Genomic DNA, 24,553 nt, shown 5'->3' with positions numbered 1-24,553 from the left:
ATTGACCTTAAACGAGTTTGTGTTATAAACGAATTGACACTATTAACCTATTTACTTCGTGTCAGGTCAGGATTGAGGGGTTCAACCCGTTTAACTTAACATGTCATAATCTTTAATATGACTTATGTAATATGTTACATATTTAAACCGAATTACTATGATAGTTAAGTCATTTCAACGTAAACCTTGACCACGACTTATGATTTTTCTTCTTATTTTGAATATTTGAGTTAATCGTGACAATTTTTTTTATAGTATTTATTATCTGATTGAATATTAAATGTTTCGTTTTAATAAATAGGACCTGTTTAATAAACAAATTAGGTTAATGTCGAGGGTTTCTAACACGATTATTAAATGGGTCGATTTTTTATTTTTTCAAATTGAGTCGGGAATACCTTTTAATAAAATATTCTTATATCGACACGACACAATTATGATTCACGAAAATACAAATTACCATCCCATAGTGGACATGGTTGCCCTTATAGGAACTGAGATCTGACAGGTGGTCCTGGCGGAGATCTGTGTCCAATTTGACAATGGTCCTCAAATGTAATACTCCATACGGAGTATTTGATGTCTAAGGTCTCAATGATTGAAACAAGCCTATTTAATGGCATTTTAGACTTTAACTTTTGCACTTGAACTTAAGTGGCTCAAGATAATGCATATAAATCAACTTATACCAAACACATATTTAAACATTAAACACATCCTAATCTAGTTGATTCCCCCAGTCGTTTGGACAAAAATAAACAAACGCGGACAAATTTTAGAATAGAAAAGAATTTATCTTCAAATATTATATGTGTACCCTGTCAAATGGGCCGAAAGCTTCTTTAGGTTGTTCTAGACATCCAATGGAGTGCAACTTTGCTACCCGCCACTTTACATAACTTTCCGTACCTACTCACCGGTAAATAATACTGTTAATGCCGTGTAGGGACTTAGGATAGAGCAGGAAAGATCAGAAAAAGCTTCTTTTCTGAAATAACTAGTCTCTTGGAATTAAAAAAAACGTTTTTACAATTTTGCTGTAAAAAAATTACAATAATTAAAAAGCTTATTAGGTGTTTGGTGGCACTTTATAATAAATATATTTTACAATTAAATTATTTTTAAATTTATTTGGTAACAATATTTGTTTAAATATTTTTATTACTAATTTTACAATAATAACATTTAATATGATGTTATCATATTTGATAATAATAACTTTATTAATAAATGACTGTAATTGTCTTTATAAAAAATAAAAAGAACAATTATCTAAAGAAAAATAATTATCTAAAAATATTCAATCTCTACTCATAAGGACCCAGTTTTAAAAGTTTCTTTTAAACGTTCCGCTAAGCTAAATTAGGTAAATATTAAAAGTACTTTTATCCAATTTTTTAAAATAAAAACGGGGACTATAGTGCAGTGGTTATTTGTTTTTGTAGTGGAAGATCGAAAATTCTAGTCCTTAGTAGGGGCAAAAGTAAATGTAAAAGTTTAGAGAAAGTTGTTAACATGGAATTGAATAATCAAGACAGAAGAAAGATAAGTAATTCTTAATACGTAGTAATAGATTTTGATAATTTTCGGCACAATCAAATTTATTTAGGATGACAATCACAAATTTATTTTGGAGGAAAGCCTAATTCAAAATTTTAATTAGGGTTGAATTTGGTTGAAAAGCCGATTTATAAAATTGTGATCAACTTTTTTTTTTCAACTTAATTTTATTTAAATTTTGATTTATCATATATTAATAGTTCTAGAATTAATTTTTTGAAATATTGTAAACAATATTTTATAAATATCTACATTAGTAAATCCATAGCTTCAATCCAACTTTAACTCCATTGATAGAGTTGAAGTAAATCTCTTTTATTTATTTACCTTTTTTTTCAAGTCCACTTTCAAATATATCATATATCACTTGGTAGGTGGTAGGTAAAATATCTTTTCATGTGTGTCAAAAATAATAACAATAATAATAATATCTTTTCATGTGATTTACGTGTAAAGATAAAATAAGTGAAACTTATTACTATTATAAATTTTTGTAACATATTGAGAATCTCTCATGTTTTCATTTTCATTTTCATTTACGAGCGAAAGACAAAAAATAAGTTGTAATTCGCACATGTTTTGTTCTTTTTCTCTTTGTTTAGAATTTTGTATTCTTCATTTTCCATATCTGGTCTGGTACGAACGCTGTGAATTCAGAATTGTCCAAAGTGAGTGACTCATTTGCTCAACGCCTTTTACCGCACAAAAACGCCGGCAGCGATGTCAAAACAAAACCTTTTTTCTCTCTCCATCCTCTCTCTCCTCTCCCCAAACCCTAACTCCTCCTCAAGACCTTCAATCCTCACCAATGTCGCCTCACTCTCTCTCTAAGTCTCTGTCTAATCTCACCCTCAACCCTACCGACTCTCCCACCAACCCCTCTCCATCGCCCTCCACCTCATCGTCTTCCTCATCGCCGTCTCGGTACTCCGACATGTGGAACTACCTCTGGATTCCAGTTCTCATCGCTTTATCCAAAGAGTTGACTTCCGCCAAGGCTCAGTCGACGATTCTGTTGCCGAGTGAGGTCGGCCTCGAGCCGCCGAGGTTGCCGAGTTGTCCGTTACCGGACCCCAAGCTCAATTTCCGGCCGGTGATCGGAATCTTGACCCATCCCGGCGACGGAGCCTCCGGTAGGCTTAACAATGACACCAACGCTTCCTATATTGCTGCATCGTACGTGAAGTTCGTGGAATCGGCCGGTGCTAGAGTTATTCCTCTTATTTATAACGAGCCTCCTGAGATTCTCTACAATGTAAATACACTTCAAATTCTGACATGTGGGAAGGTTTTGCATGAAAAAGTTGCAACAATTCAATTTATTGGATTCCTGATTACTTTAATTGGATTGGTTCAGTGCTTGATTTTGATAGGAAAAATATATTTTAAGGAAGAGAGAGTGCTAATTTGTGTTTGTTTTCGTTCCCAAAAAGCTATATATTCTCATTGGCTAAACAGATGAAATTCTGGACACCATTCTGTTCATATTAATATTTTGATGCACTTGAACTATTTAACATCCACAGGCAAACGATTTAAAACGATATGTATACAAGTTTATTCCTTTTTTTATTTTTTATTTTTTTTATTTTTAATTTCTCTTATTCACTTTAGAATTATAATTTTATGAAAGTGGAATTTTGTTTTGTTATAAATTTCTCTTCGTATAATATAACTTCATTCTTATAATAATCTGCATTATTTGCTTAACATTTTTCTAGTCTATACTGTCTCAGAAATTCAATTGGATTTAAATCATTGGTAAATACTAATTGTATTTATTTTTTAGTTTAATGGATTCTTCAATTTAGTTATGTTAATTATGCAGGATTAAAGACTTTGTACTCAAAGGTCTCCAAATTCTTTCTCTATGAAAGTTGTCGTTTTTGTAGAATTTGAAGGTTTCTGAATCATTTGCCATGATAAGTGTAAAACCGCGATGAAATAAATTACATACTTCAAAATTGATGTTTGTTTTTCCTTTCCCCATAATTTGTGATTATGCTACTTATCAAAAAAAAAATAATAATAATTTGTGATTATGCTAACTCTGTAATTGTGTTGCAGAAACTCAACCTGGTCAATGGAGTGCTTTTTACTGGAGGGTGGGCTAAAAGTGGTCTCTACTTTGAGGTTGTTGAAAGAATTTTCAAGGTAATTGACTATTTTTTGCGAGTGCACCAAACAAGATGACACCCATTACCCTGCTCTAAACCGATTCACAGTGAGGAAATACATGAATCCACATACCCAAGTACAGGACATGGTGTCCAACTGCTAAAAGAAAAAGGAAATAAAATGTCCTCATGACATCCAGCCTCGAACGAGTGGAAATGACCACTAATATGTTCTAGCCAAGAAATCTACCTCACCATAACTCAAGCCATAGATGTTGGATCATGAAAAGGATACATGCATAGACTTCACTTGTCCTGTACAATTTTGGTTTAAGAAGACATGCATATTACCGGGAATCTCTCTTCTTTGTTTTCGCCTAACCAAGGGTTTTGAGTAGTTGCAAAATATCATAAGACAATTTGTGCCCAAGGTAGCCCACCTTCTCAAGGCCTTTAAGCAAACTTCCTTTTTAATCAACATCATCTTGATTGGCCAGACAGGAATATATAATATAACCCTTCCATTATGACCACTTGAAATGCTTTCCACCAAGCCTCTAAATCATATACTGCACCTTTGAGAGAATTGCAGTGAAAGAAAGGAGGCGGGAAGACTTATCTTGTGTTTGTTTTGAAAACGACGAGGAAAGGAGAGGATTAAGTGGGAGGAGGAGAGTGGACATAACCCCTTGAATGGTATTTTGATTGTCCTCCCTAAAGTGGGAGAATTTGGAAAGAAATAATAACTTTACTTCATTGAGTTTAATTTTGATTTATGGTTTCCGATGTATAAAATTTATACGGTCCAAAGAAATTCTGAAAATAAATTATTGAGTGAAAAATCAGTTGATCTGTGCTTAGAAAGTTGATAACGCTTCTCCTTCTGATCATGAGCTATTCTTTTATCTGTTGCTCACAGAAAATTTTAGAGAAGAATGATGTGGGAGACCATTTCCCTTTACTCGCCATCTGTTTAGGCTTTGAGCTTTTAACAATGATCGTCAGCAAAGTAAGCTACAGAAGCACATGCAAAATATATTTTGTCATATTATTTTTCTTTAAATATGAATGCCTTTGTTGATATGCAGTTACTTATTAGACTTTATTTCAAATCACATCTCTTTTCTTTTTTCATATATTTTCCCCCATCATTTTGTCTCTTGAGGCTTTTCATCCTATTTCAAAAAATTCAGAAGTCACTTCTGTTGGTCATGGTACTTGATCTGTTACCATTTGCTGGCACTTCATTCTTTGGATGTTGACAGGATGTATATCTTTGGTGTGTGTGCATGTGCCTTTTCTTATCAAACAATATTCTGGTCTTTATTCTGTTGAGTCACATGCGTAGACGGGGAGTGATTAATTATACATATTCTATCTGCGGATTTTACAGGCCAACTACTCAGGACAACTAGAATATAACCCTTTAGTATTTTTTTTTCTTCCTAAATATAACCCTTTAGTATTTACAATTGTAACGAATGTTTGTAGTATATTGCTTCCTTGTATATTAGTATTCCTGACTGCAGGTCTTAATATCAGACAGTCTCTTTTAGTTTAAATCAAAGTCTTGTCTAGCTTGGGTAAATTTTTCTTTAATAGTCTTGTACTTTACTTATCAAAAAAAAAAAAAAGTCTTGTACTTACTTTATGGTGTTTAAAAAAAAATTATTGTATGAGTTGATTATTAGTTAATTTTATTTTCTTATAATTTCAATGCATTGACATTTTCTCAATGATAATAGGACAATAACATTCTCGAAACATTTAGTGCGGCGGATCAGGCATCTACACTCCAATTCGTGAAAAACATAAATATTGAAGGAACAGTGTTCCAGAGGTATATGATTTATGTAATTGATATATCAATTGATTTTGACTTGATTAAAATTTCATAAGAAATTGCGTTCTCATATGAAGCGATATGATCACTTCTTTGGTTAAACGAGGGCAAAATCAATATTTGTATTGACATGAGTGAGAATTGAATTTCTATTATATATTGATATTTTATTTGGTTGGTGAGGATGAAATTTGCTTGTAGATGTGTGTCTGTGTACTGATTTTAACTTTATGAAGGTGACGGGATTGTAACACTGTGTGTATATATATATATATATATATATATATATATATATATATATATATATGTATAATATGAGATTAAGATGAGGATGAAATTGATATTTGTATATGCATATATATTGTAATGATATGATTTTGAGAATTGACACGCTTTTATAAGTTGATATGTATTTGATTGAGATGAATAATGGAACTGATTATCTGATATACATAGCAGTTGCCTCGACCGAGACAATAATTGGAAACTGTAATATACTGGTCTGTTCTCGTTAATTATAATATTTGTAGGGATAGGGAATGCAACATTGTACAAAATAATGCCAAAATTTAGGTTTGTCTGTAGTACTATCCTCCGAGTTACAATATCCCATGTATGAGAGAGCAGCATTTATATAAGTGATTTGAACATTTTTACATATTGATCTGTTCTTTGATTCTAATGGAAATGAAATTTATATACATGTGCATGTGTGTATGTATATATTGCTATTACATTGAAATTGATGCTGATTGGAATTTTGCTATATATTGTTTAGTTCTTTAATTAAATTGGGTACGAAATTGATATGTATGTGCAAATATATGTATTGCAATCATATTGACAAATTTGAGGGTTGGAACACTGTTGTGCATTATAGTTTCTCTTTTTGAAATGGAATTCCAAAATGTCAGTTTGCCTTCTTCATGGCTGATGAAGAGGCTGAATTGCTAAAATTTTATCCAGACTATAATTCAGATGGCATCCAATGCAGGATTAGCTTGTAAATTGGGTAATTTCTCTATGGATTCAATTCCCTGGTATATTATATTAAATCTGGCATACAGAAGCAGCGCAGCCTTAGTTCTGCTGGTAATGCCAGTAACGCAATTTATTTATTATGCTAAGCATACCTTTTAAAATAGATCTCTTATGTTTATCTTTTGACCTTTTTTTACATAATTTTCATTATTAGCTGTGGTTTGTCTCTGTCAAGATCTTGAGCTTGATAAGCTCGTTCTAGTGTTAATATCATAGGCTTATTAGTGTAACTACAAAATGATGCTTATAATGGTACTGTGGGTCACAAATCAACTCAAGAGCTACTTGTTATCTATATTTAACTTTGCCATAAATACTTTAATGTTGTATCTACAAGAGAGAACTTTCTGCCTTGTAAATAGTTTTCCTTTATAAATATATGTGTGTGTGTGTGTGCGCGTTTGTGTGTGCGCGTGTATATATATTTCTACCAGAACATTATGAAATAATGTAACACTTTCATTTGTGTAGATATATTTGTCATTTGTTATTGATTAGATCAAAAGGTGATATTTATCTCATCTTTTCCTGAAATTAAGTAGAGATTACTTCAATATATGTGGCAAGGGTGACTAAGCTTATTTAATGCTTTAGTTTTAGCACAATTGGCTACTAGTTGCTCGAGCTATGATTTTTCAAGTGAATCTTTGTACTTCTCTGCAGATTTCCTCCAGATTTGCTTAAAAAGTTGAGTACGGATTGCCTTGTCATGCAAAATCATCATGTGAGTTTTTAGCAATTGTATTTTTTGTTTCACGGTCACACGTATTAGCAGAATTTCATCACTTACTTTTTGGGTCGTACATAATATGGTTCCTCTCTATTTTCAAAATTCATTGTGATAATTGGAGGGCCATCTTTATTTCCATCAACATTTTATTTCATAAGAGGATCAAACATGGTGAGATTAAAAATACTATGTTCGTGTTGCAAACTTGACATCGAGAAAGCTTTTGATCACGTGAATTGGAAATTTCTTTTTTACTTGCTTCGGATAATGGGGTTTGGGGATCGATGGATAAAATGGATTGAATCTTGCATCTTGTCAGTTATGTTCTCTGTGCTTGTGAACGGCTCTCCTGCTGGTTTTTTTCCGAGCTCGTGTGGTTTGAGACAAGGAGATCCTTTGTCATCTTTTCTTTTCCTAATTGTCATGGAGGGATTGAGTAGATTAATGAAAAAGGCAGAGGATTTAGGGTACATAAGGGGGTTCACTGTTGGCAGAGATGTTGCTAACCAGATTCAGATTTCCCATTTGTTGTTTGCAGATGATGCTTTGGTTTTCTGTGATGCTGATGTTTCCCAACTCAGGTATTTGAGGTGCATTCTTACATGCTTCCAAGCAGTGTCTGGTCTTAAGATTAATGTTGGAAAGAGTGTGTTTATCCCAGTGGGGGAGGTTTCCGATATTTCCTCTTTAGCTGCTGTTCTTGGGTGTGGAGTGGGTATTTTTCCACTCCTTTATCTGGGATTACCTTTGGAAATCTCCTCCATTAGAGTGTCTGTGCTTGTTCTCTGTGCTTGTGAACGACTCTCCTGTTGGTTTTTTTTCGAGCTCGCGTGGTTTGAGACAAGGAGATCCTTTGTCATCTTTTCTTTTCCTTATTGTCATGGAGGGATTGAGTAGATTAATGAAAAAGGCAGTGGATTTGGGGTACATAAGTGGGTTCATTGTTGGTAGAGATGTTGCTAACCAGATTCAGATATCCCATTTGTTGTTTGCGGATGATACCTTGGTTTTCTGTGATGTTGATGTTTCCCAACTCAGGTATTTGAGGTGCATTCTTACATGCTTCCAAGCAGTGTCTGGTCTTAAGATTAATGTTGGAAAGAGTGTGCTTGTCCCAGTGGGGGAGGTTTCCGATATTTTCTCTTTAGTTGCTGTTCTTGGGTGTGGAGTGGGTGCTTTTCCACTCCTTTATCTCGGATTACCTTTGGGAATCTCCTCCATTAGAGTGGGGACTTGGGATCTGGTGATTAACAGGTATGAAAAAAGATTAGCGAGATGGAAAAAATAGTATCTTTCGGAAGGGGGGAAGGTCACTCTTATTAAGAGCACCCTCTTGTCCCTTCCCACATATTTCTTATCTCTGTTTCAAATCCCGTGTTCTGTTGCTGAACGAATTGAAAAAATTCAGAGAGATTTTCTTTGGGGTGGAAAAGGAGAGAAGTTTAAGTATCATCTTGTTAATTGGGAGCAGGTTTGCAAACCGTTGAAGTTTGGCGGGTTAGGTATTCGGAAGTTGGTCCCTTTTAATAGAGCCTTATTGGGGAAGTGGTTATGGAGGTTCGGTAAAGAGCGTCATCGACAATAGAGAAGAGTTATCTCGTGTCGTTTTGGGGAGGAGAGTGGAGGTTGGTCCTCTCTTCCTGTTTCTATTATTGGGGGCGTTGGCGTTTGGAAGTTCATTTGGAAAGGTTGGGATGTGTTTTCCACTCATATTCGGTTCAAGGTTTGTAATGGTATGAATGTTAGATTTTGGGAAGACTTATGGTGTGGTGATCAGTTGTTGTCTATTTCGTTTCCTCGTCTCTTTAGCATTGCTGAGAATAAGCATGCTTATGTAATTGACTGTTATCATCTTCATAACAGTGGAGTTACATGGGATGTGCGTTTTAGGCGTTTTTTTCAGGATTGGGAGATTGTAGAAGTCTGCGTCTTTTTGGACCTGTTGTATAGACAGAAGGATGTTGGCAGAGGTTGTGATGATATTTTGTGGACCCCCTCTCTTCATGGTAGATACGAAGTTCGATCTATGTTTTTGTGTTTGTCTAATTTTATTGGGCATAATTTCCCATGGAAGTGTATTTGGCGCTCTAAAGCTCCTATTAGAGTTGTCTTCTTTGTTTGGACTGCTACCTGGGGAAAAATTCTAACATTGGATAATCTGCGTAAGAGAGGTAATATCATTGTTAATTGGTGCTGTCTCTGTAAAGCTGATGGTGAGTCCGTGGACCATCTTCTTATGCATTGTCCTGTTGCATCTGATTGTTGGAATCTCATATTCAGTATTTTTGCGTTCAGTGGGTAATGCCTAAGCACTATTTCCAATTTATTAACGCTTGGAGAAGTTGCCCTGTTTCTGGTCATGCTTGTGATTTTTGGAGGGTCACCCTACACTGTGTTTGGTGGTGTCTTTGGAGAGAGAAATAACAGAAACTTTGAAGGGAAAGAATCGTCTTTTGCAAACCTTAAGTCTCTTATTCTTCGCTCCCTTTTCTGTTATGTTAGAGGCAGCGTTTGCTTCTCGATTGATGATTTTTTTGTTTTATTGGACTCTGTTGGTCCGAAGATTTCGCTTTTGCTCTTTCGTTTTTGTGTATTAGGGACACATTCCCCTTTTGAACGTTTTTCTAATATTTTTTACTTATCAAAAAAAAAAAATACTATGTTCGTGGATATCATCTTCTGAGGTGCTTTTGCTTCCTCACTTCTTCATGGTCGTTACAGCATGCAGACTTCTTAATCAAGTCCTACACACTTTTGCGCTTTTAGTTAATGAGCTTTCATCATTATCATCTTCCCCGACGCTTTTTGCGAACATCTATGTAATTGGGGACTTCTGTAAAATAAGACAAGAATTGTTGAATCATTGGGGAAATTTAATGGAGCAAGATTGATGAAAAAGGTAAGATATAATTTGGGAATTCCGTGAATAAATTGGTGATGTTATCCCTGTTGCTTGTCCTGGAATTTTTTATAATTATTTGACTTTGGATGTGGGGAGTACTTGTGAGTGCTAGACACAACCGGTTTGTTTTTATATTTTTCTGTTTTCTTTCTTTTTCTTTCAGAACTATAGTTGTTGTATTTAGTGCTTTTTAATCTTAATGGGCGGCATACTTAAATAAAATAATAGCTAATTCAAATTTATTGAATTCCTCTTTGAAACAGTATGGTATATCACCAGGAAGATTCAAAGAGAACGAGGATCTCTGTAGTTTCTTTAATATTTTAACAACTAGCGCAGATGAAGATAATGAGGTATTGAGATTGTAACCAATTTGTTGCTACTTTATCAATACATAAGACACTGGTACTTTATCAATACACAAGAAGGTTCTAATTTTTCTAAATTCATTAATATCAGGTCTATGTGTCCACAGTTCAAGCACACAGCTATCCTGTAACTGCTTTCCAGTGGCATCCAGAGGTATTATATTTTATATGCAGTTCATCATATTACACGTATCAAGGTTTCTGATTAGAAGTCAAATCTCCTTGAAAAGAATGAAATTATGAATCTCTTTTAAGGATATGATGTTTTCTACCAATGAGCCAGTGGCCTAGTGGTATCAGTTTCTTCCCTCTCAAAGGGAAGTCAGAGGTTCAAGTCTCAGAAGAGACAAGTGTGTGTGAGTACCAACTGGGGAAAAAAAAAAAAAGATTGGGTTAATTTTAGTGACACCCCCTCAAGTTTGGTCAAATATCACACTCAAATATTTTTCGAAAATTACTACCACTTAAATCCATTTTTACTTTTTCGTCACAGAATCCGTTAAAAAGTAGAAAAAGACAACTTTGCCCCTAATTTTTTAATCCTATTATTCTAAAATATCATATTACCCAAATTACCATTATATCCCTAATTAATACACCCATTTTTCCCTCTCTTAACAATTTTGCTGGAAAATACAGAAGCATTAATTCATTTAACGCATCCCGTTTTAGTTTTATGATCAATATCACCTCCAATCTTCCTCTCTCTGTGAGCGCATCAGTTACATTACTGTTTCTTTCTTGGCACTCTTAACAATTGGTGTATATCATATCCCCACTTGAATTTCTAGGTTAACTGAAGTTACATTATTTTAGCATTAGTTTTAATTTAGGATTTTGATGGGTTGATGATCAATGGGTTGGGTTATATTTTTTTATCATTCTTTTAATCATTGTTATTGCAATCTAATTTGTTCAAATTGGATTAATAATATATTCTGGATCAAGGGGTTGGTTAGCTTGAAAGCACCAGTGACTTGGGAATGGTTGGGTTGTTGAAGAGCAAAGCTTTCCAGTGGTCCTAAAAGAATTGGGATAATAATATATTCGTTAATTGGGATATATATCTATATATAGTTGAAATTGGGTTCCTGTAATCATCGTTCTGGGTTATATATATAAGTCTATATAACTGCGTTTGGAGGTCATCGAAATAGGTGGTGGTGGGGAGGGAGAGGGAGAGGAGAGAGAAGAGTAGATAGAATTCAAAGTGTTGTACATGTATGCCCAGGGCCCAAATGCTTTTGGGCAGCGATTGGTCGGCGTGAGAATGACGGTGGCTCTGCAAAGTCGACGCGGGCAACAATCTTCCTATCCTACATCTGTTGCGAGGTTAATGACCTCTCTTTTTCTTCCTTCCAGTCCTCTAGTGGTACTTTGATTGGTCTAGTTGTGCGCTGATGGCACCGGTGGTGGCGAGGGAGGGAGGAGAGGCGACATGGTATATATATATATCATATATTTATAATTGTAAATTTGTAGCGTATTTAGGGGTATTGTAGTCTTTTTATTTAATTATTTTGGTTAGAGAGCACTTTTGACCAAGTCAAAGGGCATTTAAGTCATATTACGTAGTGTCAGAGCTCAGAACATAACAGTTGGGGCGTGAGTAAAAGACGGAACAAACGTTTGTAGTGGGAGTGATTGTAATTTTCAAAAGATGTTTGAGTGTGATATTTGGCCAAACTTGAGGGGGGTGTGAGTGAAATTAACCCAAAAAGATATGATGTTTTCTTCTACTTTTGATTAAAAATTGCCTTTCTGGTTTCTTTCTAATCACTAAAAAGCTGTAACGACAGCTGAACATGATTCCTGTTATTGGAGACAGCTAATAAGGTATAACAATTGGCTAGTTTTTGTTTGAAAACAAAATCAAAGAGGGCAATTCAAACCAAGAAACTTTGTATCAAATTGGTTGGTCAGGGCTTCAAAAGATTGAGCTAATTATTGCAAAAGTAGTTAAGTAAAAATGCACATGAATACTTAGATGTAAAAGAAGTACTCACATTCGACTCTAGTGGATTAGTGATAGTAGTGAAAGTGAAGTGTGGCCTTTTTATTAGTTGGGCCCATGTAATGCCCAAAACAATTGGTTTTAGTGTTGTGAGTAATTATGTTTTTTTTTTCTCTTTATTATTTGTATTGTTTTTGCATTTGGATTGTTTGGTGTCATCATTGGCATGCCTTTGGTTATAGGGGGTTCGTTATCTAATACACGTGGCGTTGTTGTGTCATTCTAGGAGTTTACAAGGTCTTATTTGTTGTGAATGCTTGATTTAGAAGTGTCTACTTTTCAAGAGTTAATACTTCCCATGGAATCTCCCTGTTCAAGAGTTCCTACTTTGGGAGATGAAATTTTTCTCTCTCTTATTTTTATTTTATTTTATTTTATTTTATTTTTTTCCTTCTTTTTGTCAGCATTTTTTCATTTTAATTAATGGAATTTGATGCTCATTTGATTACTACATTGACTGGGTCATGTTTTAGAGGATTATGTTGTACACTTGGGCTAACTAGCTTCTATCAGTTATTTACTGGGGAAAAAAATAGCTTCTATCAGTAGAGCACCGTGATGTCAAATGAATTCTCAATTTTAATGTTTTTTTGATTGACAAATTGAGGGGAACTAGTTAATAGTTGCACTTTTGTTCTCAAAACAACCCTCATGAAGTAGGCTCTCTCTCCTCTTCTTTTCTCTGCCTCATTTTCATTATTCTAATGTTAGAACACCAATTGCCCCAAAACTTTAAGCTGTTAAAGAATGGGACCAACAATGTATATCAAACTACAATAGCCTAACTTCCCCCCTTATGGGCAACCTTCATCCTGTATGTGATAAGGAAAAGTTGGGTGAGTCTGCTGCTAGCACTCTTCTTTTGAATTAAGCATTAAAAAATAAGAGGTGATATAGATCAAGGCCTGTTGTATATTTTATCATATTTGTTGTGTATATAAATTACTATCATTGTTATTATTATTATTATTGTTAGAACTTTTACTACTAAACTTATAATTATATTTACTAGTTATTATTGGAAAACAAATGAAAACTAACAAGGCTCAAACTTGTCAGACTGGGAAACAAAAGCAAATATGGAAACTTGAACTCAAGACCTCCTAGATCCAAAGCTCTGATACCATGTTAGAACATTGCTTGATGTTAAACTATCAATTTCTCCAAGCTTAACACACCAAATCAAGATTTGAACAAGTGCAAACTTGAACAGGAACAAATGCAGATGTGGAGACTTGAATCAATTATTTATTAAAATCAAGGATCTGATACCATGTTGGAACACTGATTGTCCCATACAGTGCCATCCAATACAGGCCATACATGGATTTTTGGGTCTCTCCACTGCCTGCTAAGCCTTTAAAACTAAATTTACATAGTGTTGGTTCTTTTTGGTCTTAACTGTGACGATTTTGCTGGACAACTTAACTGTATTGAATAATTCATGTGCAAAGATTAATCTCGGAATCAATAGTTGTGCACCAAATTGCTGTTTTTGTTCTCTCTCTCTCTCTCTCTCTCTCTCTCTCTTCCCTTTAATTATTTTGCTTACTTAATTTGTTATTATGTTGCTAGTACAGTAGTGCTAGACCTATTAGCAATCCGGTTACTGCTTTTCTAAATACGGAAGACTGACCTTATTTGGCTGCAGAAAAATGCTTTTGAATGGGGCTTAAAAATGATTCCACACTCTGAAGATGCAATTCAAGTGACTCAACAAGTTGCAAACTTTTTTGTCAGGTTGGTACTGCTTTAAATTAAAAAAAAAATTTAATAATTAGTTAGAGCATAAAATTTTGCTGGATATTGTGAACAGGTAGCTGATTTTGAATTCAGATTTGTACCTGATGCTATATGGTAAGAAAGTAAATAGGAGCAGAGAACTTGTTAAGTTGGGCTGTAAAGTTGCATAGTGAATGCTTAAGCTCGGCTTGAAAAATCAACAAACCACAAAATGAAACTCAGAACTTGGCTTGTTTATCTCACAGATGATATCAAGAGAGCTTCTGCTTGATTCCTATCTCAAGTAGCTTGCATTTTCATATAGTCTCAAAATGCGCATTAGCTTATGGATCCGAGCTTAGTTTTTTTCATCTTACAGCCCTAGTTAAAACCTCTCATCTGAGAAATTGTATGCTCAATGTAACATCACAAGGTTATCCGTTGCATCATCACTTTAGATTGGTGCCCTCCAATGAACATTTTATTTGTTAAAAATAGTAATAATAATGTCAAAGTTCTTTTGTAGAGGAATTCTAAACAGGCAGCCTTCCTTGGAGTTTGCAACTTGAATTTAATGTTGAAAAATTTATGTAATGTTTGACTAAGTTGGTAAAAAAACCAAATTGTGGTTTCCTTGGCAAAAACAATGAGGTCTATATCTGGCCATGCTTCTATTTCTTCTTCTTCTTCTTCTTTCTCCTTTCATAATTTGTTAAGAGAAATAATAGTCATATTTGACCAGAATTCTACAATCCCCCTTTCGCTTAATTCCATGCATTATATAAGTTTTCCTTTTCTGTTGCAGTGAGGCTAGGAAGTCCTTGAACAGGCCGCCTGCTCGAAAAGTGCTTGACAACCTCATTTACAATTACAGTCCCACTTATTGTGGGAAGGCTGGGTATGTACAGGATGCCCTTGGGACTGGACTAGGGTGAGCATTTTAATTTACTAACTAGGTTTTTGTATCTTGTTCTGCAGGAAAGGATACGACGAGGTGTATATCTTCTCACTTAATCTTTGAGCCTGAAGTCTTTCAAGGTATTTGTGAAATGTACATGGTCATGTCAATTACATTATTGCTTGTAAAGCTTCAAAGATGTGATTGTTGGATATGTAAAGAGGTTCCAAAAATTATTAAATAAAGATTAATGCCGGTGAAGGGTTGGTGTGGGGCACTGTATGTAGGCTTTCTTGCACATCCTTCAAATAAAACTGGAACCTCTGCCGTATTACATTCTGCATCTTATTCCAGCTGGTTGGAATGTAAAATAGTGAGGCACTGTTGGTGTATTTTAATAAAAACCAGAGCTTGGAGCCCTTACAAGCATGTCCTCAAGGTCTACACAAGGACACGCTCGTGTGAAAACAATTACATCAATTGGTGTACCTTGACCTTTTTTACACACGAGATCTTTCACTTTCCTTTTTCAAAAGCAGAAAATAACCATAATTAAGTAAATATAAAATCAGATCATACAATAACATTTCATTGGCAAGGCATCATCTTCAAGCTCATCTCTATATTTACTATGTTATGAATGGCAAATACACTTGGTGCTTCTTGGAACCATTACAAGTAAATACAAGACCATGCTTAACAAAACTCTAATCTCACCTCTGAAAGTGGCCATAACCCAAGCTTTCAAAGCAGCCACTCTCTGGGATACTTGGATTGAACAAATCCCTGCATCCCTAATAAGCCAACTGTGCAGCAAAGTCAAGGGACGCTTCTCTTACTGCTTGCTAGACATCAGTGTTGGTCCTCGACGAATGGGGTCCCCTTGGGGCTCAGAAGTGTTGGTCCTCGACGAATGGGGTCCCCTCGGGGGCTCTTCTCCGTGTTTGTCCTCGACGAATGGGGTTCCCTTGGGGGCTCTTCTCCACTAGAAATGGTGGGAGCTCCATACCGCGTCACTGCTAGAAAAGCTTATGGCAAAGTGATCAAAGCATTTATTATTCTGGTAAACCTGAGAGAGCCCATGACACTTCTTTTAACTTTGAACTGCTATAACTACAAATAGACTTTTCAAGAACATCCAAGCATGTTAAAAAATAAATAAATAAAAAATAAATAAAAATTAATTTAATTTAAATTAATTGAGTCATGGATTTTTAGACGAAATCAAACAAACATGTTATATTTTCGCCATAAACAAAATTTAATCAAAACTGTCGCTTGTTTAATGTGTACTAATTCTCTCGCACATAACCTAACCAAACGGAGCTAAAGATCAAAGTTGGCCCAACAAGGAAGCACGTGCTGCGCAGCAGTCACGTGAGCATTGGACCCTCAAAACTCACCGCTCACAAGTGCCCCCAAATGAACCCGGCTTATAAGTTCCATAGTCATAAACCCCACCCACCCCCAAAAAGCACACACGGGATAATGGCGGGAAACAAGTGCCCTGGCGGAGGGAAACTTTTGTCTTTGTAGCGGCCCTATTACGCAATTGCTTCGGCGGATCTGACCCAATTCTCCGACACACCCCAAAAATGGACAAAATCGAAACCCTAGGTATACTTGAAGAGATTCAAGCCCTCGTCTCTGACAACCTTCAAGTGGTAACAACTCTCTCTCTCTATGAATTTTCGGAATCCTCATATTTCTCTATGAATTCATCAGTCATTATCTAATCAATGGGTTATGTATGGTTATTTCTTTTTTCTTTTTTTTTTTCTTTTTTTTTTTTTTTTGAATCTGTTCGTGTTATCGTTGCTATTACTTATGGGTTGCTGCTGTTAAATGTTCTATTTAGACACACACACACATATATGATGGTCATCGAATTTTCGCGTGTTTCACTATGAATTATTGAATTGGTCTAGGTACTTGTCAAAAAAGTTAGTGAATTGGTTAACAATCACATGGGTGTTTGTTGAATGAGACAAAAGGGTCGAGATATGGGGTTGCGGGTTATACTTGTTTCCCCAAAAAAGATTTTTTATTTTAAAAATATAATAATTAAGATTTCTTTTTCTAATTTTTAAGTTCTCCAAGTTATGCCCAAAAGGTCTAGTTTCTTGTCTATATATAATCTATCATATACATATATGTATATGTAGTGATTTTGAAATTATAACCTGTTGCAGTTGCACTGTCACTGAACGATTGTGAAGCAAGGAGCTCTTTGTCTAGTGACAGTGCACTTGTGGCAGGTGAGACCTTCAAATTACTTCCTTTGCTCTAGTTGATTGGTTCCTGTTTTTTTTTTGGTAATTGTCAGTGAGTTAAGGGATTAGCTTTTATTGTCTAGACTTTAGTTGTCCTAACTCCTAACCTATTAAAGGTAGTCGCTGCAAGAAGAAATCCATGTTGTGTAACTTCATCTGTGTGATGAAAATTCTTGCTCGTCTGCTATAGCTAAAGGACTTTCTTATGCGGTGGTTTGTGAATATCATTCCTTTATGATTTTTTTGGCACTTTATACTGGAAAGCTCTGTTGATGTTCATATTTATGCAATTAGATTAGAATTGTGTGTTTGGTTGTTAAGAAATTCTATTTAAGATTTTTACCATGGTATCCTAAGATGTGGAACATGCATTCAGTATTCTGTTTAAAACCTTAAATGCTTTGGTAATTAGTTGAAGCTAATGCCTGTGTCCCCTAGGTTTCTTACAAGTGGCTAAGTCGCAATTTTTTGGTGTCATCAAACGCTGCGAAGAGGCAAGTATTGTCATCAGAAATAGCCTTGTTACTTATTTTGTTTTTATTTTTTTCCCTTGATGAAGTTAGTCGGTATTTTATATAGGCTGCTTCAGGAGTTCGTTGAGAAACATGGAAGTGGGTTGGAAGTAGTATATACTTTGTCTGGCTGGTTGAAGAGTGATCCTTCAATTTACCATATAAAGCTTGTTTCTGGGCCTAAACTTGCAGGTTAGATTTTATGTTAGATTATCATACCATTTCAACGATAGTAATTTGTTTCTTTTTCTCTCTCTAAATTTTATGTGTTCTGTCCCTTTTATGCCATTGTCACCTTTTTTGGTGGCCTATGTTCTGTCAGATCTTGTATTTTGCCTCCTCGTATTATCTTGATCCATAATGCCATTAGCAATGTGATGTGGGACAAGTGCATGAAACCATTGTTTGACAAGCTCTTATACTGTAATTGATGTATGACAGAGCTAAAGGAGGTCCTCGAGGCTGATTATTGTTGGAATTTTGTCGCTAAAGATTAGTGGGGATATTGAGTTTTAGGTTTGGAAAGGGTTAAAGAAAGGAACAAGCGTTTGGGGTCTTGTTATGTCAGGAAATGGATATTTTGGGCTGCTTCAGGACTGTTAAGCGTTAACTTTACCCTTGAACAGAAACTGAGGACTGGTCTGTCTTTTTTGGGTGTTAGGGTTAAATTGAAGAAAGTGTAAGGATTAGGCTTCAAAGTTGGTGAAGTTTGTAAAGAGTGAGAGTAATTAATAAGGTTTTGCTTCAGGATGATGAAGTTTAGAAAAGTAAGAGAAGTGAATGAATAATAGAATAAGAAGTTAGGCGTCATAGATATATTCCCTTAATGCTAGGGTTGGTGCAAGAAATAGAAAACCGAAAGGAAAGGAAGCTGAGAGGCATGAAAAACGCATCCTAGGGAAAAGGAAGCAGTTCTTCTCCCCTTCTGTATGGTTCAGCAGGAAGGAATGAGGTGTTGCTTATCTTACTAGTATGCCCTTATAAAATTAAGGGTAATATTTGAAGCTCTAGAAACATACTATTTCCCATTCCTTTTTGGCTCCTCCGTGACAACCACTTTTACCTTGAATTAAAAAAAAAAAAAAAATGAAAACAAAAAGTGGTGGGCCAAAATGGTACCCTTTCCTCTCCTTTTCTCCTCTCCCTCCATTTCCTTCCTCCCACCTTTCTTTTACCAAACGAATCATTAGGCATTAAACCTAGGGTTAGAAGTGTATCATGCAATTCCAAAAGAGCTTCACAAACTTTGATATTTCTTTAAATTAATTCCTACTGAAGTTTAGGTACACTCGGTAATTCTATCTCTAATAAGACTTCATCTACGTCTCTATTAACTTGAAGGCTCTGATATGTAAAACCTATATAAAACACACTAAGTTTCACATATGATGACCTTACACAACTTGACAGAAATAAGACTAATGTCCATACTACAGTACGTCGATCAAATCTGAATATATCGATATATCCTCTAATCTTAAGCATAAGAGTGAAACTACACCAACAGAAAACTAACTTAAAGAAAACATAAAACAAAAATTGACGCAAACTTGATTCTGTATGATTCTGAACAGGCTCTGCCTTGGAATCCGACCAATTATTAAAACTTCCTAATTATTTAGAAGTAATATTTCTTGTACTTCTTATAAACTACAATTTAATAATAGGCAAGAAAAATTGTCATAAAAAAAATAAAAAGGAAATGCTGGTGAAGAATAATTGATTTGGGATTTCTTTATCCTGACTCATTTGCAGATGCCAAAGCGGAATTTGATGACAATTGCTCAGTTCAGGTCTATAGTGTGCAAGCTTGCATCCCAAAGGATCCAGCAACACTTTGGAATGCCGAATTTGTACAAGCAGAAGAGCTCTTTAAGCAAGACCCCGCAGTTAGTAATTGTTTGCGAGATAACAGGTATGCATGTCTTCCTTGTTAATTTATTCATTTCTTATTTTTGGGGGGCATGTTATTGCCTCTGGGTTTTCAAGGAAGAGAGCTATTATTTCATGTAGAACAATGATTTTTGTTTTGGTAGGTAGAACAATGAATTTCAACTTTATTCGTGGACAAATTTGATTATGACGCCCTACAAATGTTTGAACTTCTAAAATGTTAAATATGTCCCATTGTCAGGACTAAATAACTTCTTGTTGTAGAAAATGTTCTGATCAAGGAATAATTTTTTCATAAGGTTAGTGTAGTTTTTAAATTCCTCTGAATTGAAAAAAATAAAAAGAAGTGGAGATTCATTAGGAATTACAGTAATTTTAAAACTAGCAGGCATCCCATCTATACTTCGTTATATGGAAGGTAATTTCAAGTGAGCTTTTCTAGTTGGCACATTTCTAATATGTTTACCGAAACATGTGGTAGGTGTGTATTTGGGACGATTTGCATTGCAAAAAATTTGATCTTGATTTGCAAGTCAAATGAGTTTTTTTGGTCCTATTAAGATGAGGCTGAGTAAAGAACTTAGAACTGTGTATGTCTAAAATTCCTACTCAATCTGGTCCCCAAATTGGCTGTATAATGCATCTAATGTGTACCTCAACTTGGTTAGATGCATGTTGAATTTTGTGCCATGAATAGATTTTCAGGGAGCTCATAGAAGGATGCTTTCTTCATTGCCCTTTACTCCTTATATTCAGCAAAGAAGTTCTTACTCTTTCCCTCCCAAAAATTGATGCAGCAAATCATGAATTTTATCAGTCACAATCAGGATGTATTAAGAAGGTTTTTAGTTTAATTTATAAACTTTTAAATGAAATTGACTTGGAAAACACATGTACAAATTTCTCAAAATGTGTATAAAATATTCGTCTAGAAATTGCCCATATTTTGGAATGCCTTAAAAGGTTTTTTTTTTGTTGGGGGGGGGGGGGGGGGAGGGGATTTGTTGGCATTTTAAAAAAACCAGAAAACTTATTTTTGGAACAACTAAGACCTTTAGGCATTTCCAATCATCTGCATCATTGTATGCCTTCATATTATAATTTGTTTTATAATTCTTGGCCCGTCTTCTTGATGTTCACATCATTGTTTCTTCAGGTTCTGTGGGGTATTAAATACCTTTGTCAAGCGCAATGCTGAGGGAACACCTGCAACTCTGGTGGCTCCACAGCCCAGAAGTGTAGGAGTCTCGGGGGCATTCAAAAGTAATTCTACTGATCGAACAGTGACTATTCCACTACCTCAGCAAGGAAAAGTGCAGAAATCAAGCCCTAAGGCTAATTTGCAGACTCCCAATGTGGTAACAGATGTCAAAAGTGGAAGTTATGGAGGTCATGAACAGGTTAATAAGCCCTCTGCAGAGAAAGAAAAAGTTAATCAATTGCCTGCTAATAAAAAGAAAGGTCAGAATGATAGAATCTCATCTGGAAGTGGAGGCTCATTAGCTAATATGTGGGGCCGTGCATGTGCAAAGTCGAAAACTACCTTGGCAGAAAAGAACGATTCCATTCCACACTCTGCTGGTTAGTTCCATTTACTTTTATCCTTATTAATTAAAAAGAAGTTGGATGTTCTCTGCTTAATTCAAATGGTGACTTCATTTTCCCAACAATTCTTATTCTTAGCTGACAATTTTTTAATGTTATTAGTTAGTGCTGAAGCTCAGATTTGTGCTCGTGAAGAAGCAGAGGGTGCTAGCAGTGACGATGATGATCAAGATGTCAATTTCAAGAGGGCTTCCAATGGGGAAGTTTCTAGGAAGAGGAGGGTTGTTTTCGATTTTTCAGATGATGAAGAAGAATATAAGGATGCTGTCAATCTGGCATCACCAGATCTTCCAAGAAAGCAATCTTCTTTAGAGTCTGAACAAAGTATTAAAACTTCAGTTCCAGAGAAAAACAATTTTAATTTTGGCAAGAAAAAAGAGAAGCCAAAGGACAAAGAAGAGAGAGTAACTGACGGGAAATCTAATGAACCGCTGGGGGAAGATTTTTCAGTTGTCAGCAAAGGCAAGAGCACTAGGATTTCTTCTACAGATAAGATCCAGATCCATATTCCTGAAAAAGATGCGACTCTGAAGGATAAAGTGACAGATGATAAGAAAGTCACTGACAAGGAATCTAACAAACCTGTGGGGGAAGATTTTTCAGTTGTCAGCAAAGGCAAGAACAGTAGGATTTCCTCTACAGATAAGACCCAGAGCCATGTTCCTGAAAATGATGCGACTATGAAGGATAAAGTAACAGATGCTACTCCAAATTCTCCTAAAAGAAGAAAAGTGTTGAAGACACGGATCGATGATCGTGGGAGAGAAGGTATGACCATGCAAGGATCCTGGTTCATGTTATTTAAATTTGGTTGGTTAAAGTTGGTTGTGTTTTGTAAATTTCAATGCTCTTTCTTGATTACCTAATCTGATATGATGATAGTGGTAAAGATCTTTGTTTGCATTTTTTCTTCCTATTTCTGGTTTTGACATTCCTAATATTGGAGGGAATGTTATTAAAATAATTGTTTAATTTTCCAGGATCATATCGGTTCTTGTGTTGGGAGCCTGGGGTATGGTTAAAAGTAATGAAGATATTGTTTAAGTGATGTTAATATATCAGTGGTCATCACCCTAACATTTGCTTAATTTTTATTTGTATGCCCTGAGAAATTTAATGAGCTGTCCTCTGCTGCTCTGTATGTTTTTTCCTTAGTGTTACTTTGTTAAGAGAGTATATATTATCTTATTAGTTTCCTCTTTATGACCTTTGTTCCAATTGATTCAATTTCTTATGCTCCAGTAAATGAGGTTGTTTGGGAGGGTGAGGAGACTGACAAAAAACCTGATAGTAACACGATGAAAGCTGACAATCACGCAGTAAACAATGCTGTCAACCGGTAAGCATATTCCCCAATTATTTCACTCAACTGTTAGTTCTGATATTCATCCATTTGGAAATTCATTTTCGCATGTGAATGGAAAATTCATTCCCGGAATTGTTGGTGCAGATTTGTTGCTTGCTTATATTTTTTTATTTTAATTGATATTTGGCTCTTGTGATCTGGGAAACAAATTGGGAATACATAATCAATAAATTGATTTTAAAATATTCAGTTCCCTTACTTTTGCATCACTAGAAGGTAAATTACTAATCACTTTGTAACTAATGTCTTATTAATTCACTAAAAAGGATAAACATAAACCTAGGGGGGGTAAAAGTAGATAAACATAAATAAAGCTCTCTTCCTGCTTGCCGAGGATAGGTTGGCTCCTAAAGATTGCAAGAGTTGGAGCCAAAAATATGGGACATTGTAAACAAAAGATGACCCGTTCAGTGGCTACAATATAGCATTTGCACAGAATAGAACATTTTTTGAATAAGACATCATTATTACTTGTATGATAGATTTGGGAAGAAAGTCACCTCTCTTCTCTGTCATTCTACGTGTTTGTGTGATTTTTAAGGGGTGATTTTCTAAATTTATTTTCCTTTCAGTTATGGAAGGCATTTGTCTGGTTAGCTTTCATATGCTAGATTCTACTTGTCAATACTGTTTTATTGCTCGAAATTTAATTTGTACCAACTTTCTCTAATGGGTTTATGATTTCAGGCCACCTGCAAATAAGAAGACAGCAGCCGTGGGGAGCACTGCTTCATCTAACCCAGTGGGCAAAGCAGGAAACAAGAAAGCAGGAAGTGTGAAGGATCCTAAACAAGGAAACATTCTATCATTCTTCAAGAAGGTTTAAGGTATATATATATATATATATCCCTTTTGTCCGGTTGCTTGGTTCTTCCAGTGCAAATGTTGTTCATGTAATCATGTTTTTTTTTTTTTTTTTTTTTTCTTACGGGTGTAGCTTTTAGTTATGACAGCGTGGATTGTTTAGCTTTAAGCACTTGTCAAAGCTCCTTGGTGAGGTTTTTTACAAAGCTATCGTAAAGTGATCAATCTTTTTTTATCTTCTTTAATGTCAGACCACATTCATGATGATGGGATGGAGATTCTATACCAGGTTGCTTATGTCCTGCTACGTGAAATTGGAGTATTGGAATTGAAAAAAAAAAAAAAATAACTCATAAAATTGAACTAAATTTTTTTTTTTTTAATTTCACCAATTCCATGTAGCCAATGAGAAATGGGAAAACAAAATTTTGGACAAATGGGGCCGTTTGTTCACCCATGTGAAGTAATCAAACCAGTCAATTTGTTGTTTAGATGGCAGCTTAAACAAGTATGTCTGTGTGATAAGGCCATAAGATTAACAAAATGTACTTACCTGGTGTGTTTTATTTATTGTGGAGTGTGGACGATGGTTGACAAGAGTAGAAGATTTTCAGATGTAACTTTAGCTGGTATTAATCATACTTAAAACAGAAGTCTGCTTACTTAAAATTAAATGGCCTCAGGAATTATGAAAGAATGTTAAACCAACACAGTTTAACTTGTGATTTGAAGTAATTTTCGGCAATGGTGGTAGATGTTCCACAATTGTAAACACAAAATGGCCCAATAACATAACCGAATAGACGTAGCCTGAACTGCAATTTCAAACTGCACACGCTTAAATTTATCAAAACCTTTAAATGGAAAATCTAAGTTGAGAAAGAATCATCTTTCCTGTACTTGCA

At 35.2% G+C, this 24,553-nt stretch overlaps 2 protein-coding genes across 5 annotated transcripts; both read left to right on the top strand.

The window, feature by feature from the left end:
• Positions 1 to 2,141: 2,141 nt before the first annotated feature.
• LOC132308629 (gamma-glutamyl hydrolase 2-like) lies at positions 2,142 to 15,624 on the top strand. Of its 2 annotated transcripts, XM_059806763.1 has the most exons (10): positions 2,145 to 2,815; positions 3,628 to 3,714; positions 4,597 to 4,686; positions 5,423 to 5,517; positions 7,225 to 7,285; positions 10,457 to 10,546; positions 10,653 to 10,715; positions 14,227 to 14,315; positions 15,103 to 15,195; positions 15,276 to 15,624. In XM_059806763.1, the coding sequence occupies exons 1-10, from the start codon at positions 2,369 to 2,371 to the stop codon at positions 15,316 to 15,318; spliced, it is 1,158 nt and encodes a 385-aa protein (XP_059662746.1). In that variant the 5' UTR covers positions 2,145 to 2,368; the 3' UTR covers positions 15,319 to 15,624. The 2 variants fall into 2 exon arrangements, with proteins under 2 accessions (XP_059662747.1, XP_059662746.1); XM_059806764.1 differs by lacking the exon at positions 4,597 to 4,686 and having other exon boundaries at positions 2,142 to 2,815.
• A 994-nt stretch (positions 15,625 to 16,618) lies between these two features.
• LOC132308628 (uncharacterized) lies at positions 16,619 to 23,991 on the top strand. 3 transcript variants are annotated; one of them, XM_059806762.1, is made up of 9 exons: positions 16,619 to 16,859; positions 17,907 to 17,962; positions 18,048 to 18,172; positions 19,736 to 19,895; positions 21,030 to 21,454; positions 21,581 to 22,246; positions 22,721 to 22,817; positions 23,532 to 23,671; positions 23,900 to 23,991. In XM_059806762.1, the coding sequence occupies exons 1-8, from the start codon at positions 16,791 to 16,793 to the stop codon at positions 23,668 to 23,670; spliced, it is 1,737 nt and encodes a 578-aa protein (XP_059662745.1). In that variant the 5' UTR covers positions 16,619 to 16,790; the 3' UTR covers position 23,671; positions 23,900 to 23,991. The 3 variants fall into 3 exon arrangements, with proteins under 3 accessions (XP_059662745.1, XP_059662744.1, XP_059662743.1); XM_059806761.1 differs by lacking the exon at positions 23,900 to 23,991 and adding an exon at positions 23,782 to 23,883; XM_059806760.1 differs by lacking the exon at positions 23,900 to 23,991 and having other exon boundaries at positions 16,620 to 16,859; positions 23,532 to 23,762.
• Positions 23,992 to 24,553: the final 562 nt, after the last annotated feature.

The sequence above is a fragment of the Cornus florida genome, unplaced genomic scaffold (assembly GCF_030987335.1).
Source record: "Cornus florida cultivar Cherokee Brave unplaced genomic scaffold, ASM3098733v1 CherokeeBrave_3.0.0_Hap2_Chr05, whole genome shotgun sequence".
Lineage (NCBI taxonomy): Eukaryota > Viridiplantae > Streptophyta > Magnoliopsida > Cornales > Cornaceae > Cornus > Cornus florida.
This window is presented reverse-complemented; position numbering and strand designations above follow the sequence as displayed.

What these genes read in the sequence shown, in the direction of transcription:
- LOC132308628 (XM_059806762.1), top strand. Translation starts at nt 16,791, where the DNA reads ATGGACAAAATCGAAACCCTAGGTATACTTGAAGAGATTCAAGCCCTC. An exon ending in TCTCTGACAACCTTCAAGTG is followed by an intron (nt 16,860 to 17,906) that starts GTAACAACTCTC and finishes TGTGTCCCCTAG; the next exon opens with GTTTCTTACAAGTGGCTAAG. An exon ending in TCATCAAACGCTGCGAAGAG is followed by an intron (nt 17,963 to 18,047) that starts GCAAGTATTGTC and finishes TATTTTATATAG; the next exon opens with GCTGCTTCAGGAGTTCGTTG.
- LOC132308629 (XM_059806763.1), top strand. Translation starts at nt 2,369, where the DNA reads ATGTCGCCTCACTCTCTCTCTAAGTCTCTGTCTAATCTCACCCTCAAC. An exon ending in TTGTCATGCAAAATCATCAT is followed by an intron (nt 7,286 to 10,456) that starts GTGAGTTTTTAG and finishes TCTTTGAAACAG; the next exon opens with TATGGTATATCACCAGGAAG. An exon ending in GTTGCAAACTTTTTTGTCAG is followed by an intron (nt 14,316 to 15,102) that starts GTTGGTACTGCT and finishes TTTCTGTTGCAG; the next exon opens with TGAGGCTAGGAAGTCCTTGA.